The sequence below is a fragment of the Canis aureus genome, chromosome X (assembly GCF_053574225.1).
Source record: "Canis aureus isolate CA01 chromosome X, VMU_Caureus_v.1.0, whole genome shotgun sequence".
NCBI classification, from domain to species: domain Eukaryota; kingdom Metazoa; phylum Chordata; class Mammalia; order Carnivora; family Canidae; genus Canis; species Canis aureus.
The window spans coordinates 464,724-482,783 of NC_135649.1; the positions used below are offsets into that span (position 1 = coordinate 464,724).

Genomic DNA, 18,060 nt, shown 5'->3' on the forward strand with positions numbered 1-18,060 from the left:
GCTCTTCAGTAGACTTCACACATTCAAGGATAGAATCAGTAAATGTAAAAGATAGATCAATAGAAATTACCCAAACTGAAATGCAAGAGAGAGACAGAGAGAGAAAACAAAAATACACCCAGTATTCAGAATCTGTGGGACAATATCAAGGGATGGAGAAAGAACCACCATGCAAGTAACAATCAAACTATTAGTAGCTATATTTCAGACAAAGCAGTCTTCAGAACAAGGAGGATTATTAGGGATAAAGAAGCACATGACATAGTGATAAAGGGGTCAGTTCTCTAGAGAACATGTAACAATCCTAAAAAATGTAGCATCTAACAACAAACCATCAAATTACATGAGGCAAAAACTGATAGAGATAAAAGTAGAAATAAAAAACCCACAATTTTCCTTGGAGACTTTACAACCTCCCCCTCAGTTTTTGATAGATTAAGCAGGGAGAAAATCAGTAAGGATATAAATAACCTGAAGAGCACTATCAACCAACTTGACCTATTTGACATTTATAGAACAATCCATCCAGCAAAAGTAAAGTACACATTGTTCTGGAATGTAAATGAAATATCCACCAAGACAGACCACATTCTGGGCCATTAAAAAATTCTCAATGAGTTGAAAAAGGTCTAAAAACATAGAGTATGTACTCTGACCACAATGGAATCAACTAAAAATCAATAACAGAGAGATAATTGGAAAAGTCTCCAATATTTAGAAATTAAGCTGTACACTTCCCAAAAAATGCATAAGTATAAAGTCTCAAAGTTAAAAAATATTTCAAACTAAGTGAAAATTAATATACAGCTTATCAAAATTTATGGTAAGTAACTAAAGCAGTGGTTGGAGGGAAATATGTAACAATAAATGCATATACTAGAAAAGAATAAAGGTCTAAAATCAATTACCTATACTTGTACATTAGGAAATTAGATAAAGAAGAGCAAATTAAACCCAATGCAAGCAAAAGGAAAGCAATAGTAAAAATTAGAGCAGAAATCCATGATATTGAAAATAGGGATTAAAAAAAAACAAGAATAGGGGCAGCCCGGGTGGCTCAGAGGTTTAGCGCCACCTTTGGCCCAGGGCCTGATCCTGGAGACCCGGTATCGGGTCCCATATCGGGCTCCCTGCATGGAGCCTGCTTCTCCCTCTGCCAGTGTCTCTGCCTCTCTCTCTCTCTCTCTCTCTCTCTCTCTGTCTCTCATTAATAAATAAATAAAATCTTTAAAAAAAACCCCAAGAATATCAATAAACCCAAAGCTGTTTGTTTAACAATATCAATAAAATTGGTAAGTCTCTAGCCAGGCTAACCAAGGAAAGGGAAAAAAGACAAATTACTAATGTCAAGAATCTTTATCACTGATCCTGCAGATACTAAAAGGGGAATAAGAGGAATACCAGAAACAGCTTTATGCCCATAAATTTGATAATTTTTTAAAGATTTTATTTATGTATTCATGAGAGACACATACACACAGAGAGAGAGAGGGGGGCAGAGACACAGGCAGAGGGAGAAGCAGGCTCCATGCAGGGAGCCCAACACGGGACTCGATCCTGGATCTCCAGGATCATGCCCTGGGCTGAAGGCGGCACTAAACCGCTGAGCCACCTGGGCTGCCCAAATTTGATAATTTAGGTGAAATGGACCAATTCCTACAAATATGCTACTATAGACCAAATTGTTCCCCTCCCCCCAAATTCATGTTGAAGCCCTAATCCACCCTCATATTACTGTATTGGAGTTAAGGTCTTTAAGGAGGTGAATAAATGAGGTCATGAGGGTAGAGCCATGGCCTAAATAAACCGATATCCTTATTATGAAAAAGGAAGAGTAGTGATATTTTCCAGTGATAGCCCCCCACCCCCAACCCTCTTTCTCTCATGAGGACATAGTAAGAAGGTGGCCATCTACAAACCAGGAAGAGAACTCTCACCAGAAACCAAATTGGCTGCTGCCTTGATCTTGGACCTCTAAGCCTCCAGAGCTGTGAGAAAATAAATTTCCATTCTTTAAGCAAGCATATTGCTATGGTGGCCTAAGAATACTAATCAAGACACAAACTACCAAAACTTACTCAAGAAAAAGTAAATGTGAATATTTATGATAATTAATATCATTATTATAAATAATAGTCCCAAACCTATTAAATAAATAATAGTAAAAATAATTTCAAAAAAGAAAACACCTGGCTAGGATGGTTTCACTCATGAATTCTACCAAACATTTAAGAAAGAAATATCACCAATTCTATACATTCTCTTCCATAAAATAAAATAATAAGGGACACTTCCCAACTTATTTTTTGAGGTCATCATCACCCTAATACCAAATTTAGACAAAGACAGTAAAAGAAATGAAAACTATAGACCAGTATTTCATGAACATAAACACAAAAATCCTTGTACAATATTAACAAATTGAACCCAACCATATATAAAAAGGATGATACATCCAGACCCAGTAGGGTTCATCCCAGAAATACAAGGATCTTTCAATATTAAAAAAAATCCATGCAATCCACCAAATGAATAGACTAAGAAACACCATATGATCATCTCATTAGGTTCAGAAAACCAATCTAACAAAATTTAATACCCACTTATTATAAAAGCTCAAAAAAATGGAAATAGAAGGGAACTTTCTTAACATAATGAAAGATACATATGAAAATATACAATAAGCATCATGCTTAATGTCAAGAGACCGACCGAGGGGATCCCTGGGTGGCTCAGTGGTTTAGAGCTGGCCTTTGGCCCAGGGCCTGATCCTGGAGACCTGGTATCGGGTCCCATATCGGGCTCCCTGCATGGAGTCTGCTTCTTCCTCTGCCTGTGTCTCTGCCTCTCTCTCTCAGTGTCTCTTGTGAATAAATAAATAAAATCTTTTTTTAAAAAAGGAGAGAGAGTGACCGAATGCTTTCCCTCTAAGATCAGGAATAAAACAAGGATCTTTTTTTCTCACCACTTGTGTTCAACATTGTTTTGGAAATCCTAACTAGTGCAATAAAGGAAGAAAATAAAGACATACAGATTAGAAAGGAAGAAATAAAACTTTTTTCATAAATGATATGATCATCTTTATAGAAACCGCCAAAGGATCTACAAAAAAAAAAAAAAAACTCATGAAAGTAAGTCTATTTCACTCAGCATAATACCCTCCAGTTCAAATAAGTCAATCGGAGAAGAACAAACATTATATGGTCTCATTCATTTGGGGAATATAAAAAATAGTGAAAGGGAATAAAGGGGAAAGGAGAAAAAATGAGTGGGAAATATCAGAAAGGGAGACAGAACATGAGAGACTCCTAACTCTGGGAAACGAACTAGGGGTGGTGGAAGGGGAGGTGGGCGGGGTGTGGGGGTGACTGGGTGACGGGCACTGAGGGGGCACTTGATGGGATGAGCACTGGGTGTTATTCTATATGTTGGCAAATTGAACACCAATAAAAAATAAATTTATTAAAAAAAAGAAAGTAAGTCTAATGAAGTTGTATGATACAAGGTTAATATACAGAAGTCATTTTCTATATAATAACAACTAACAACCGAAATTTGATATTAAGAAAGCAATACCATTTATAATAGCACCAAAAAATAAGTACTTAGGTTAAGTAGTTAAATATTTTATTTTATTGTTTTTCAAAGATTTTATTTATTTATTTATGAGAGACACAGAATCCCAATGTGGGATTCGATTCCAGGACCCCAGGGTCATGACCTGAGCCAAAGGCAGATGCTCAACCACTGAGCCACCCAGGTGCCTCTAGTTAAATATTTTAGAATCTGTATGTAGAAGATTGCAAAATACTGGTGGAAGAAATCAACTAAATAATTGGAAAGACATTCCATAATCATGGATTAGAAGACTCGATATTATTAAAATGTGAATTCTCAATATGATGTATAGATTCAGTGCGGTCCTACTTAAAATCCCGGCAAGCTTTTTTGTATATATCAACAAACTGATTCTAAGATGTATGTGATTGGGGCGCCTGGGTGGCTCAGTGGTTGATCTCAGGGTCCTGGGATGAAGCCCTGCATCAGGCTCCCTGCTCAATGGGAAGTCTGCTTCTCCTTCTCCTCCCTGCCCCTTCCCACACTCACATGCTCTCTCTCTCTCTCAAAGAAATAGTCTTTTTTAAAAAACCTAACAAATAAAATGTATGTGGAAAGGCAAAGTTACCAGACTAGTCAATACAATTCTGAAAAAAATAATAAAAAAAAAAAAACTCAAACTACCTGACTTTAGGACTTACTATAAAGCTACAGTAATCAAAGCAATGTGGTGCTGGGAAAAAGACAGACACATAGATCAATGGGAAAAAATGGAGAGCTCAGAAATAGATTCATACAAATATAGTCAACTGATTTTTGACAAAAATGCAAAGTCAATTCTTTCTATGAAGATTTGGTTTTCAAAAAGTAACATGGAACAATTGGATATCCATATGCAACAAAACATTGACACCTCATATTTGGTACAATTATTAATTTAAAGTTGATTATAGGTCTAAATATAAACAGAAAAACTATAAAAGTTGTATAAGAAAACAGCACAAAGTGTGTGTTACCTTTAAGCAAAAAGTTATTAGATACAACTTTAAAAGCATAATCTATAAAGGAAAAAATAATAAATTGGACTATCACAATTCAAAACATTTACTCTGTGACAAGTACTGTTAAGAGAATGAAAAGAAAAGCCACAGACTTGGAGAAAATTTTTGCACACCACGTATCTGAGTAAAGACTTGTATTCAGAATATATAAAGACTTCTTAAAACATAAGAAAACAGGGGCACCTTGAATGTTTGCCTTCGGCTCAGGTTGTGATCCCAGGTCCTGAGATCGAGTCCCACATCAGGCTCCCCACAGGGAGCCTGCTCCTCCCTCTGCCTGGGTCTCTGCCTCTCTCTCTCTGGGTCTCTCATGAATAAATACATAAAACCTTTTAAAAATAAAATTAAAAACTTAAGAAAACAGGGAGCACCTGGATGGCTCCATCATTTGAGCATCTTGCTCTTGATTTCAGCTCAGTTGTTATCTCAGGGTTGTGATGTTGAACCCTGCATCAGGCTCTGTGCTAACCATGGAGCCTGCTTGGTATTCTCTCTCTTCCTCTTTCTCTGCCCTTCCCCCATCCCATTCCCTCCCCTCTACTCCATCCCTCACTCTGTCTCTAAAAATAAGAAAACAACCCAGTTTTTAAGAGTGGAAAGATCTGAACAGACACTTCATTAAAAGGATATTAGTATGGCAACTAAGTATATGAAAAGATGCTCAACATCATTTTCATTAGGTGAATGCAAATTAAAGCCAAAACAAGATATCATACACACCATCAAAATGACCAAAATCCCCCCAAAAAACCTGACGATACTAATTCTGGCAGAGATACAGAGCAACGGAAACTCCTTTGCGTTGGCAGTTTCTTATAAAATTAAACAGACTTACCAGCGGTTGCACTCCTAGATATTTAACCAACTGATTTATAGACTTATGTCCACAGCAAAAACCCACACATGAATAACAGCTTTATTTATACTTGTCAAAAATGGGAAGTTGCCAAGATATCCTTCAAAAGGCTAATTAATAAACTGTAGTATAACCATACAATGGAATACTACTCATCAATTAAAAAGGAGTGAGTTATTAATTCACACAAGAGCATGAATCTTAAATGCATTTTGCTAAGTGAAAGAAGCCTGACCATCAAAAGCTACATACTGAATGATTTCATTCATATAACATTCTGTTAAATGGAAAACTATAGGGACAAAAAAATAAATCAGTGGTTGCCAGGGGTTTGGGAGGAGGTAGTGTAACAGTGGTTTTTATAGGGTAGTAGAACCAATCTCTAACATGGGATTTCTTTTTTTTTTAGGATGGTAGATGCAATCTGTATGGCAATGTAGTAGCAATAACTGTATGTGAGGAAAAAAACCTATAGAACTTTATAGCAAACAGTAAAAGTATATATATTTAGATGTATACAAAATTTTAAAAATCTACCAGGAGGTCAGATCTGACAGCAGAATGCAGCCCATGATAAATGAATCCAACTGCATTACAAATACAGAACTATTGAAGGGAATGGAGGGAAAGGTGCTGGCATACATAGCATTGGAAAACTGTTTTGACTGGAAATCATAAGGCTGAAGACAAAAGGAACTATTCATAAACACTACACTCTAGTTTTTAAAGTTGTTTCTTATATGAATACAGACTCATAATTCTAAAACTGCTATGTATGTATACTGGGATTAAACACATAGGAGTATAGCAGATAGTGTGAGCCAGGTTTCTCAACATCAGAGTATGGTTACAAATAAGCATAGGGGAAATTTTAGGATGAATCACGTGGTTCAGGATTACAGTTGGAGACATCAATATGAACTCATGGTTAACTTAATATAGATACAGATGTATACATACATAAATAATTGTACCTATGTTTTTTCACATGGGTCAGTATATTTCCCAGCTCTGTCCACTGCAAAAACCTAGAAGCAGTGATACCCCAGTAGCAGTGAGTACACTCAGTGACCAGATCTTGATTTCTAATACTATTCTGCAATAAAAGGAACTAAGGAACTCTATTTCTCCTGGGAGAAATGACTTATTCTAGGTGTGGGTCAGGGAAAATACAAGATGAGCCTGGAAAATCTTGAAGTGCCAGAAAGTAAGGAAGTGCTAAAAAAAAAAAAAAAGTGAGAGACAATGTTAAAGAGACACAGGAGCCAAGTAAAAGTGTTGCCAATGGACAAAGCTGGAACAATTTGAGCAAGAAAATAAATAATATAGTATTGGATTATAACCCAAAATATAAAATAAATATCCATGAGCCCATGTTGATATAAATAAATGATTGAATAAATGGGGAGAGTAGAGACAACCCCCCCCTACAGGAGAATTCCAAATATTCCAAATCATTTATGTAGTTATTTCCCCTCCCCCCAGTTGGAAGTGGGTCTTAACTCCCCAGTCCTAGCATGTAGATTGCATTTAGTGATTCGCTCTCAAAAAATGGGATATGAAAGTAGAGGGAATAACTTTAAGTAGGGAAACCTGGCAAACTCTACCTTGGCCAGGTATTAAAGGTTAATATCATCTGTAATAAGTCCTATTAATAGGATCTACCATTGATATGATGTGCTGAGAAGGACACTTAACTTCTGTAGCCATTCTACCAAAAACCTATCCTATAGGTCATACTATAATCCCATTTTAACCATGAGAAAATCATCATACAAATCCAAATTGAGTAACACTCTTACAAAATGCCTGACCAGTATGTCTCAAAACTGTCAAGATCATAAAAACAAGGAAAATGACAGCCCACAGAAGCCTAAGGAGCCTTGATGACTAAATGTAATGTGAGTCCTAGTTGTAATTCTGAAATATAAAAAGGACATTAAGGGAAAACTAATAAAATTCAAATAAAGTACGATATTTTATTAATGAATAATGTCTTGATATTCATTAATTGTGACAAATGTACCATACAAATATAAGATAATAATAGGGGAAACTGGGTGTGGGCTATATGGGAGCTTTTTGCAACTTTTCTGTGAATTTAAAACCATTCTAAAACTTAAAACAGGTTTATTAAGAGGAAATTGGAGAAGGTAGTGGAAACATCAAGCCCTAAGTTTCACTGTGAAAAGAAATACTGGTTTTAGAATACTAGAGGCAGTCATTGGCTTTATCATTTACCTTTTGAGGATCCCATGCCTGATAGTGTGGAGTGTGGTCTGGTTTTTTCAAACTAGGACAACCAGTATTCATAAATTTATACCCTTTATTGAAACTTGCTCCTGACTATCAGGAGTCAGGCCATCTGATTTATAGATGATTCTAAAACAAGAGTTTTTGAAAAAGCTTATTTTATACACATATATTATATGGAGAAACAAATGTTTTTATTAAATGTTTCACTGACCAAAATAATTTTAAAGAAATAAATGTCACTTATATCTTTCAGGAAAAATAATTGTAGCAGGTGATCTGTAAATGACTTTAGAAGCTTATTTTAGTAATTTAAATAAATTCACTTTTTTGGTTTGTAAAAAAAAAAAAAAGAAAGAAAGGGAATACAAATGACCAGAGGTGGTAATGGGGAGGGACACATAGAACATTGTTTTCAGATGGGGGTAAATTACCACCTGTTTGCTGATAAGAATGATCCAGTAGGGAGGGAAATTTTGATAAAGCAAAAGAGGAAGATGGAGGAATTTCAGAAGTATAGTACTTGTGTAAGAGAGAAGAGAAAGGATCTAATCCATAAATGGAAGTGTTGGCCTTGGTTGAGTACCCAGATATTTCAATCATAGTAACCGGAAGGAAGGTAGTATATATGGGCACAAATGCAAGTAAGTGGGTGATGTGTGGATTCTCTTCTAATTGCTTCCATATTCTCTTTGAAGGAGTAAGAAAGGTCATTAGTTGAAAATGGGAAGGGAAAGGCGGTGCTAGCAGTTTGAGGAGATAGGAGATGAGTGTCTTACCAGTATACTAAAGCATCATCTTGCCCTGCTGATGGTCCAAAATGTAGAATAGTCTTTCCTTTTTTTAAGATTTTATTTGTTCATGAGAGAGAGAGAGAGAGGCAGAGACCGAGGCAGAGGGAGCAGCAGGCTCCATGCAGGGGGCCCGATGCGGGACTCGATCCCAGGACCCCAGGGTCACGCCCTGGGCTGAAGGCAGCGCTAAACCGCTGAGCTCCTTGGGCTGCCCAACACTCTTTCCAAAATAGAATGTAATTTGAGGATTCTGAGCTCAAAACTCTCTTTATAGATTTTAGGTAAATCTATAAAAAAACTAATATAACTCAACACCCAAAAAGCATATAGTCCAGTTAAGGAATGGGCAGAAAGTTTTGTCATCTGTACTCGAAGCAGGAAAGGCAGACATGCCTTCGCTTTCATTCCTCTGGGGACGGAACCACCTCGCCCCCCGGATGCACAGCAAAGAAAGGAAGGAAAGGTGCGTCCCTGCGAGCGGGTGACCTGAGGCGAGCTGACGGGCGCGTGTGCGCAGGAACAGAGCTAGGCGAGTCACAGCAGGAGCAGCTGGAGATCTGCCCCGGGGCGCGGAGGTCAAGTTAGAGAAACGACTGACTGTGACGTTACAGACCGAGACCCAGGACAGGTGACGACAGAGCGGTGTTAACACCAGAGACACAGAGGGAGGAAGGCAACAGAGGCACCGGGCAGGTGCCGACGTTCAACGCTGGTGATTCAAACCAGAAGAGACCTCCACGCCTGTTTGGAGGAGAAACCTGGTATTTCCTTCATGGGAAGCAAGCGCCAAAGGGAAAAGAGTTTTGCCTTCAGCTTTGACAGAAGGATATGTGCATTTTCCAGACGTGCATCCTGCCCCGTGGCTCGTCCAGCCCCAGCCCCAAGACATTCTGGGAGTCTCGAGGACTACACGGGGCCCGTTGGTGCAGAAACAGCACCCCTCATCTCCCCCCGACCCCCCGTTCCTCCTGGCTCCAGTTCCCATCAGGCCTGGAAAGTCACTTGGACGCTAATGAAGCTCCACACATGTTCACACAGTTTGATTTGATTTAAATTAGTTCAGTATTTATCATCCACCAAGAAAAAGCTGATCAAACTTTCAGAGCTCTGCAGCAGTGAGTCTGAGCTGTGTCTCCTTGCCGGTAGAAGCCCGCCTGCAGAAAGCAAAGAACTCAGCGCGTCTTGCCGGACGGCCACCGTCCACCACACCCCCTGGGGTCTGCCCAGGTGTCCACCGGCACAGCGAGGGCCAGGAAGGAGCCGGGAGCCGAGACAGGGCCTGCGGGGGGGAAGGGGGCTTGGCGGTTGGCTGCGCTTGGCCTGGTTCATCATACTGAGATTTGACGCAGGCAGGGAGCAGGAACACGGGCCAGCATGGGGGCCGCGGGAGGGCCGGAGAGTGACGAGGCCACGAAACGCCCTCAGGGACGTCCGAACTGTGTCCTGGGCGGGGAGGGTGACGCTGGGGCCCCCCTCCAGCTGCGTGGGCGGGTGACAGATTTAACGAGCAACAGCCTAGGCCCTCGCCTCGATAAGCCAGGTTTTCCTGCCACAATGTGTAGGAAGATTCTAGAAGACAAACGCTGTGAGGGCAGAGATGTTTGTGTGCTTCACCAATCTGTGCCCCTAGGTTAGGCAATAGTAGGCATTCAATAAAGGTCTGTTGAACGCATAACAGAGCAAAAAAAAAAAAAAAAGAAAGAAATGGGCAGAAGACATGAATGGACATTTTTTCCAAAGAATACATACAGATGGCCAACAGACACATGAAAAGATGCTCCACATCACTCATCATCAGAAGTTCCTCAGAAAGTTAAAAATAGAAGTACCCTAAGACTCAGCAATTGCACTACTGGGTATTTACCCAAAGGATGCAAAACTACAGATTTGAAGGGACACATGCACCCTGATGTTTATAGCAATATTATCAACAAGAGCCAAATTATGGAAAGAGTACAAACGTCCATCAGTTGATAAATGGATAAAGTACAGGTGATGTACACACACACACACACACACACACACACACACAATGGAATACTACCCAGCCATCAAAAAGAATGAAATCTTGCCCTTTGCAAGGACGTGAATGGAGCTAGATTGGATTATGGTGAACAGAAATAGTCAGAGAAAGACAAAAACCATGTGACTTCACTCATATGTGGAATTTAAGAAACAAAACAGATGAACATAGGGGAGGGGGAAAGAGAGAGAGATGGAGACAAACTATAAGAGACTCTGAACTCTACAGAGCAACCGAGGGCTGATGGAGGGAGGTGGGTGGGGGCTGGGGGCTGGATGGGTGATGGGGATTAAGGGGGGCACTTGTTATGATGAGCACTGGTGATGTACGTAAGTGATGAGTCACTGAATTCTACTCCTGAAACCAATATCAGACTATCTGTTAACTAAGTAGAATTTAAATAAAAACTCTTAAAAAAATAAGGCTGTCATATTAATACAAAAAAATCTCTTTATAGAGGCCACTGTTAAAGATGGTGATTGCCTAAATATGATAGAATAAAGGAGTAGAAATGGAGACGTCATATAGATTTTAGAAAGATTTAGGAGAAAAAAAATAAGATTTAGGAAGTGAAATCAGCAAACTTTGGTGACTGATTAAATGTAGATTATGACAAAGATGAGACAAGATGAATCCCGAGTTTCTTTTCTGTATATTTCATTTTGGCCTAGTTACTAAACATTTGTGTACTATCAATTTTATGTATAGCTGACAACTTCTAGGGAACCAAGATGTAAGATGTGGTATCCCAATAAATATAGAATACTAAATAAACATAAGAAGCATGAATACCTTATGCCATATACAAATGCATATTAAGTTGTTACCTACAGGCAGCCCCTGTGGTTCAGTGGTTTAGCGCCACCTTCAGCCCAGGGCCGGATCCCGGACACCCAGGATCCTGTCCCGCGTTGGGCTCCCTGCATGGAGCCTGCTTCTCCCTCCGCCTGTGTCTCTGCCTCGCTCTCTCTCTCTCTCTCTCTCATGAATAAATGAGTAAAATCTAAAAATAAAAAAGCTCCTTATAGGTTGAAAAAACTTGTTACCTGCCAAATACATAATTTCAAAGAAAATGTAGGATTGTTCAAGGAAGCTTCCTTGAATAAATGAATTTTTAGCTAGACTTTGAAGGAAAAAATCGTCATCTAATCAGGGGAGCTTACGGGATACCTGGGTGGATCAGTAGTTGAGTGTCTACCTTCAGCTCAGGGCATGATCTCAGGGTCCTAGGATCGAGTCCCGCATCAGGCTCCCTGCAGGGAGCCTGCTTCTCCCCCTGCCTGTGTCTCTGCCTCTCTCTCTGTCTCTGTGTTGCTCATGAATAAATAAATAAAATCTTTTTAAAAATTAGAAGAACTTATAATTTCAAGGAGGACAATGGCAAGTGCAAAGTCAAGAATGAACTCAGTCATGGAAAGAAGAGTTACATATGACTGCTTACTGGGCCAGATAGTAAATATTTCAGGCTTTATGGGTCATGCAAAATCTATGTTTCATGGTCTTCTTTGTTTTGTTTTTGTTTTATAACATTTTATTTTATTTTTGTTTTGTTTTATGACATTTTTAAAATGTAAAAGCTGTTCTTATCTTGCAAGCTATACAAAAAATAGGACATGGCTCTATTTGACCCATAGGCTGTTTGTCAAATCCTGGATTAGTTCAGTGTAATGAACAATCTGAATTAAGTTAATCACTTTTGTCACTCCTAGGGCAGGGTTCTCAATATTTTTAGGTTACGAATCCCGTAGGAATTGTGTTGAAAGCTATGGATCCTGTCCATGGAAAAATGTAGGACTACTACTTACACACAATTTTTTTAAAGATTTTTTATTTATTTATTCATGAGAGAGAGAGACAGAGAGAGAAAGAGGCAGAGACCCAGGCAGAGGGAGAAGCAAGCTCCATGCAGGGAGCCCGACGTGGAACTCGATCCCAGGTCTCCAGGAACAGGCCTTGGGCTGAAGGTGGCGCTAAACCACTGAGCCACCTGGGCCGCCCTACAAACACAATTTTACATATTTTTCCATAGATCCTGTAGTTCAAGAATTTGTCACTTAATTTTGGTTTTTTACATTGTTTACAAAACAATTAAGTTTTTATTTTCGTATAGACGGATTTATCTTTTATGAATTTTGTATCATATTAAAATGTCCATTCCTACCCCAAGATTGTCATTGTATAATAGTTTTTTTTAAGATTTTATTTATTTGAAAGAGAGAGGGGAAAAAAGAGAGGATATAAGCAGGGGAGAGGCAGAGGGGGAAGCAGACTCCCTGCTCAGCAAGGAGCCCAAATCAGTGCTCCATCCCAGGACCCTGAGATCATGACCTGAGCCTAAGGTAGATGCTTAACCGACTGAGCCACCCCAATGTGTAATAGTTTTATTTTTTATATTTCATTTATTTTAATATTTCATTTTTATTTAAATTTTACTTAAAATATAGTCTAATGTTAGTTTCAAGAGCAGAATTTCGTGATTCATCTTTTATATAGCACACTCAGTACTCATCACAAGTGCCCTCCTTAGTACCCATCATCCATCCATCCCATCCCCTACCCACCTCCCCTCCATCAACCCTGAGTTTCTTCTCTATAGTTAAGAGTCTTTTATGCTTTGTCTCTCTTTTTTTCCCTTTCCCTTATGTTCATCTTTTTTGTTTCTTAAATTCCACATGAGTGAAATCATATGGTATTTGTCTTTCTCTGACAGATTTCTTTCAGTTAGCATGATATACTCTAGTTCCATCCATGTCATTGCAAAGATTTCATTCTTTTTTATGGCTGACTGCTATTCCGTCATATGTATATACCACCTCTTCTTTATCCCTTCATCCATTGATGGACTCTGGTCTCTTTCCATAATTTGGCTGTTGCTGATAATGCTGCTATAAACATCAAGGTGCATGTGCCCCTTTGAATTAGTATTTTTGTTTTCTTTAGGTAAATACCAGTAGTACAATGGCTGGGTCAGGGGTTATTCTATTTTTAACTTTTTGAGGAATCTCCATACTGTTTTGACCTATTCATCTTACTTTTTGATTCACTGTAGCTTTATATGTAATATTTTTTATTTTTAGTAAGACAGTTCCCCCATGACTTTATTTTTCTTCAAAATTATAAGTTTATTAATTCTGAATGGGAAATTTTAGAATTAGTCTGTCCAGTACATGAAAATTTCTATGGGAATTTGGATTGGAAGTACATGGAATTTTGTGGATTAATTTGTGGGAAAATTTGTATCTTTTCATTATTGAATCTGCCCATGTTTGAGCATATTTCTCCATTCAGATTTCCTCAAGCCCTTCAGGATTAGTTTTATAGATTTCTCTATAGCAGTCTTCCACATAATTTTTTATTCCGAGGCATATTACAGCTTTCATTCCTCTTAGAAGTTTAATCTCATTTGTATTTACCTTTCCTGAGTGAGTAACCTGGTATAATAGGAGAGTCTTTGATTTTTGTTAACTTTTTATTTTGGTATGACTTCAAACTAACAAAAAAGTTGCAACAGTAGTACAACTACCTCTTTTATCTTTTATATTCTCTATCCACCTGTATTTCCTTTTAAAATACTTCACTGGTTTTATTTTCCAAATCTAGAACTCTGATCTGTTTTGAGTTTATCTTGGAGACCTGGCGACTATGTGAGGCATAGATGCAATTGTATCTTTTTTCCAAATGGCTATCTAGTTGTTATTTTAAAATTCCTATTTTCGCCAGTGATTATAGCTGTCAGTTTATTAGATACCAAATTTCTATATGCATTTAGGTATATTTTGGACATTTTATATTATTTTTTATTTATTTTTATTTTTAAAAAATTTATTTATTCATGAGAGACAGAGAGAGAGAGAGAGAGAGATGCAGAGACACAGGCAGAGGGAGAAGCAGGCTCCATGCAGGGAGCCCAACGTGGGACTCCATCCCAGGACTCCAGGATCACGCTCTGGGCTGAAGGCAGGTGCTAAACCTCTAAGCCACCCAGGGATCACAACATTTTATATTCTTTTGTTGTTTTATATGCTATTCCTATCCTAGCATCTTACTGTTTTAATCGTAGAAGTTCTACAGTATCTTTTATATTTGGTAGGGGACTAGTGTTCCCCTTAGTACTCTTGTTTGTTTCTTGGTAGAAGACTTTTTGAAGAAAGTTTTCTGACTACTAATTGTTCTTAAGTTTTCCTAAATAAATATTTATTTATCTCTATAACATAAACAGTGCAAAATAATATAACAAATAATATAAAAGAATCCCTTTCCCTAGAACTGCAATATGCTAACACCGTGATGCGCTTTGATTATGTCTGGCTTCGAGACCACTGCCGCTCAGCATCATGCTACAACTCTAAGACTCACCAGCGCAGCCTGGATACTGCCAGTGTGGATTTATGCATCAAGCCAAAAACCATTCGTCTGGATGAGACCACACTCTTTTTCACTTGTGAGTAGACAAGAGACTTGGTCTTGGCTGGGGTACTCTTCTAAAGAACAATTATTTTTGCAAAACCTGGTTTGTCCTGTTCTAAAGTAGGGTATTCTATTTTTTATTGAGGTATAATTAACATACACTGTTTTATTAGTTTCGGGTGTATGACATTGATTTAACAATTCTAACCTTTACTCAGTGCTCACAATAAGTGTAGTCACCATCTATGACCATGCAATGTTATTATGATATTATTGACTGTATATTCCCTATATAATACCTTTCATCTCTGTGACTTAATTTTATAACTGGAAGTTTGTGCCTCTTAATCCCCTTCACCTATTATATCCCTCCTCCCCTGCCCCCACCAAAAGCCACCATTTTGCTTTTATTTAAGGTTCTGGTTTTTGGTTTGTTCACTTGTTTTATTTTTTAGATTCCACATATAAATGGAATCATGTGGTATTTGTCTTTCTGTCTGACTTCTTTCACTTAACAGATACCTTCTAGGTCCATCCATGTTTTTGCAAATGGCAAGATATCATTCTTTTTTATGGCTGATTAATATTCCATTGTGTGTATAAACCACATCTTCTTTATCCATTCATCTATTTAAGGTCACTTGAGTTGCTTCCATATCTTGACTATTGTAAAGCTGCACTAAACATAAGGGTGCATATATCTTTTCAAATTAGTGTTTTCTATCCTTTCCCCTTTATTCCCTTTCACTATTTTTTATATTCTCCAAGAGAGAAAATGAGTGGGAAATATCAGAGAGGGAGACAGAACATGAGAGACTCCTAACTCTGGGAAACTAACAAGGGGTGGTAGAAAGGGAGGAGGGTGGGGGTGGGGGTAACTGGGTGATGGGCACTGAGGGGGGCACTTGACAGGATGAGCGCTGGGTGTTATGCTATATGTTGGCAAACTGAACTCCAATAAAAATAAATTTTAAAAAATTAGTGTTTTCTTTGGGTATTTACCCAATACTGGAATTATTGGATCATATGGTATTTCTAATTTAATTTTTAAAAAGATTTTATTTTTTTTTTCATGAAAGACACACAGAGAGAGGCAGAGACATAGGCAGTGGGAGAAGTAGGTTCACTGTGAGGAGCCCGATGTGGGACTTGATCCCAGGACCCCGAGCTGAAGGCACATGCTCAACTGCTGAGCCACCCAGGCAACATCCCTCTATTTTTATTTTTTGAGGAACCTCCATACTATTTTCCACAGTGACTGCACAAATTAACATTCCCACCCACAGTGCATAAGTGATCCCTTTTCTCCACATTCTTAACAATTTGTTATTTCTTGTCTTTCTGATATTAGGCATTCTCATGTGTAAGGTGACACCTCATTGTGGTTTTGATTTGCATTTCCCTAATAATAAGTGATGTTGAGCATCTTTCCATGTGTTTGTTGGCTGTCTGATGTCTTGTTTGGAAAAATGTTTATTTGAGTTCTCTGCCCATTTTTAATCAGATTGGTTTTTTTTCTATGTTGAGTGGGTGCAAGTTCTTAATATATTTTGGATATTAACCCCTTATTGGATCTATCATTTATAAATATCTTCTCTTATTTATTGGATTGCCTTTTTGTTTTATTGATGGTTTCCTTTGCTGTGCAGAAGCTTTTTATCTTGATGAAATCACAATAGTTTATTTTTGCTTTTGTTTCCCTTGCCTCAGGATACATATCTACAAAGAAGTTGCTACATCTGATGTCAAAAAAGTTATTGCCTCTGTTCTCTTCCAAGATTGGTATAGTTTCAGGTCTCACATTTATGTCTTTCATTCATTCTGAGTTTATATTTGTGCCTGGTGTAAGAGAATGTTCCAGTTTCGTTCTTCTGCATGTGGCTGTCCAGTTTCCCCAACACCATTAATTGAAGAGATTGTCTTTTTCCCAGTGGATATTCTTTCCTTCTTTGTCGAATATTAGCTGACCATATACTGGTGGGTCCATTTCTGGGTTTTCTATTCTGTTCCATTGATCTATGTGTCTGTTTTTGTACCAGGACTACACCATTTTGATTACTATGGCATTGTAGTATATATCAAAATCTGGAATGGTGATGCCTCCAGGTTTGCTCTTCTTTCTCAGGGTTGCTTTGGCTATTCAGGGTCTTTTGTGGTTTCATACGAATTTTAGGATTATTTGTTCTAGTTCTGTGAAAAATGCTGTTGGTATTTTGGTAGAGATTGCATTCAATCTGTAGATTGGTTTGGGTAGTGTGAACATTTTAACAATATTAGTTCTTCCAATGCATAAGTATTGGATTTCTTTCCATTTTTTTTTTTGTGTTGTCTTCAACTTCTTTCATGAATGTCTTATACTTTTCGGGTATAGGTTTCTCATCTCCTTGGTCAAATTCATTTCTAGGTATTCCATTCTTTTTGGTTCAGTTTTAAATGGGATTGTTTTCTTCATTTTTTCCTGCTACATTATTAGTGTATAGATATACAACAGATTTCTGTATATTAATTTTGTTTCCTCCAACTATTGGGTCTATTTACTGAATAAATACATTTTTTTTCTTTATGATTAATTTATTTATTCATGAGAGACAGAGACTGAGAGAGAGAGGCAGAGACATAAGCAGGGAGAGGGAGAAGGGAGAAGGAGAGGGAGAGAGAGAAGTAGTGGACTCAATCCTAGATCGCAGGATCATGACCTGAGCCAAAGGCAGGCGCCCAACCACTGAGCCACCCAGGTGTCCCTGAATAAACACATTTCTTTGCAACTTCCTGTGAATGTATAATTCTTCCAAAATAGGTTAAAAGAAAAAAGCATTGGAGGAAAAAATATTTAAAATCAATATGTTTGACTAGTGATTTCTCTACAGTAAAAAAAAGTACATGCCATAGAAAGTTTTATTAAAAAATGACTCACTTGGTAAGATATTTGAGAAATGTATGACAAAGACTAGAAACTATTGACATATAAGGTGTTATTGCCATTTTGTAAAGAAAAGCACCAATATTTTTGGCTGTACAGTGTCAGTCACAACTGTTCAACTCTTCAGTTCTTCAGTAGTAGGGTGAAAGCAGACATGGACAATAAGTAACCAAGTGTGTGTCATGTGT

The 18,060-nt window shown here is 38.0% G+C and overlaps 1 protein-coding gene across 5 annotated transcripts in view; it reads left to right on the forward strand.

Annotated features, from left to right (window-relative positions):
- Window positions 1-18,060, forward strand: part of TMLHE (trimethyllysine hydroxylase, epsilon) — a 114,573-nt gene that overhangs the window by 33,833 nt on the left and 62,680 nt on the right. For all 5 annotated transcript variants that reach the window (XM_077888899.1, XM_077888902.1, XM_077888903.1 and 2 more), the window contains one exon: window positions 14,810-14,986. In XM_077888899.1, the coding sequence (XP_077745025.1) occupies window positions 14,810-14,986 (177 nt within the window). The remainder of the gene's footprint in view (window positions 1-14,809; window positions 14,987-18,060) is intronic.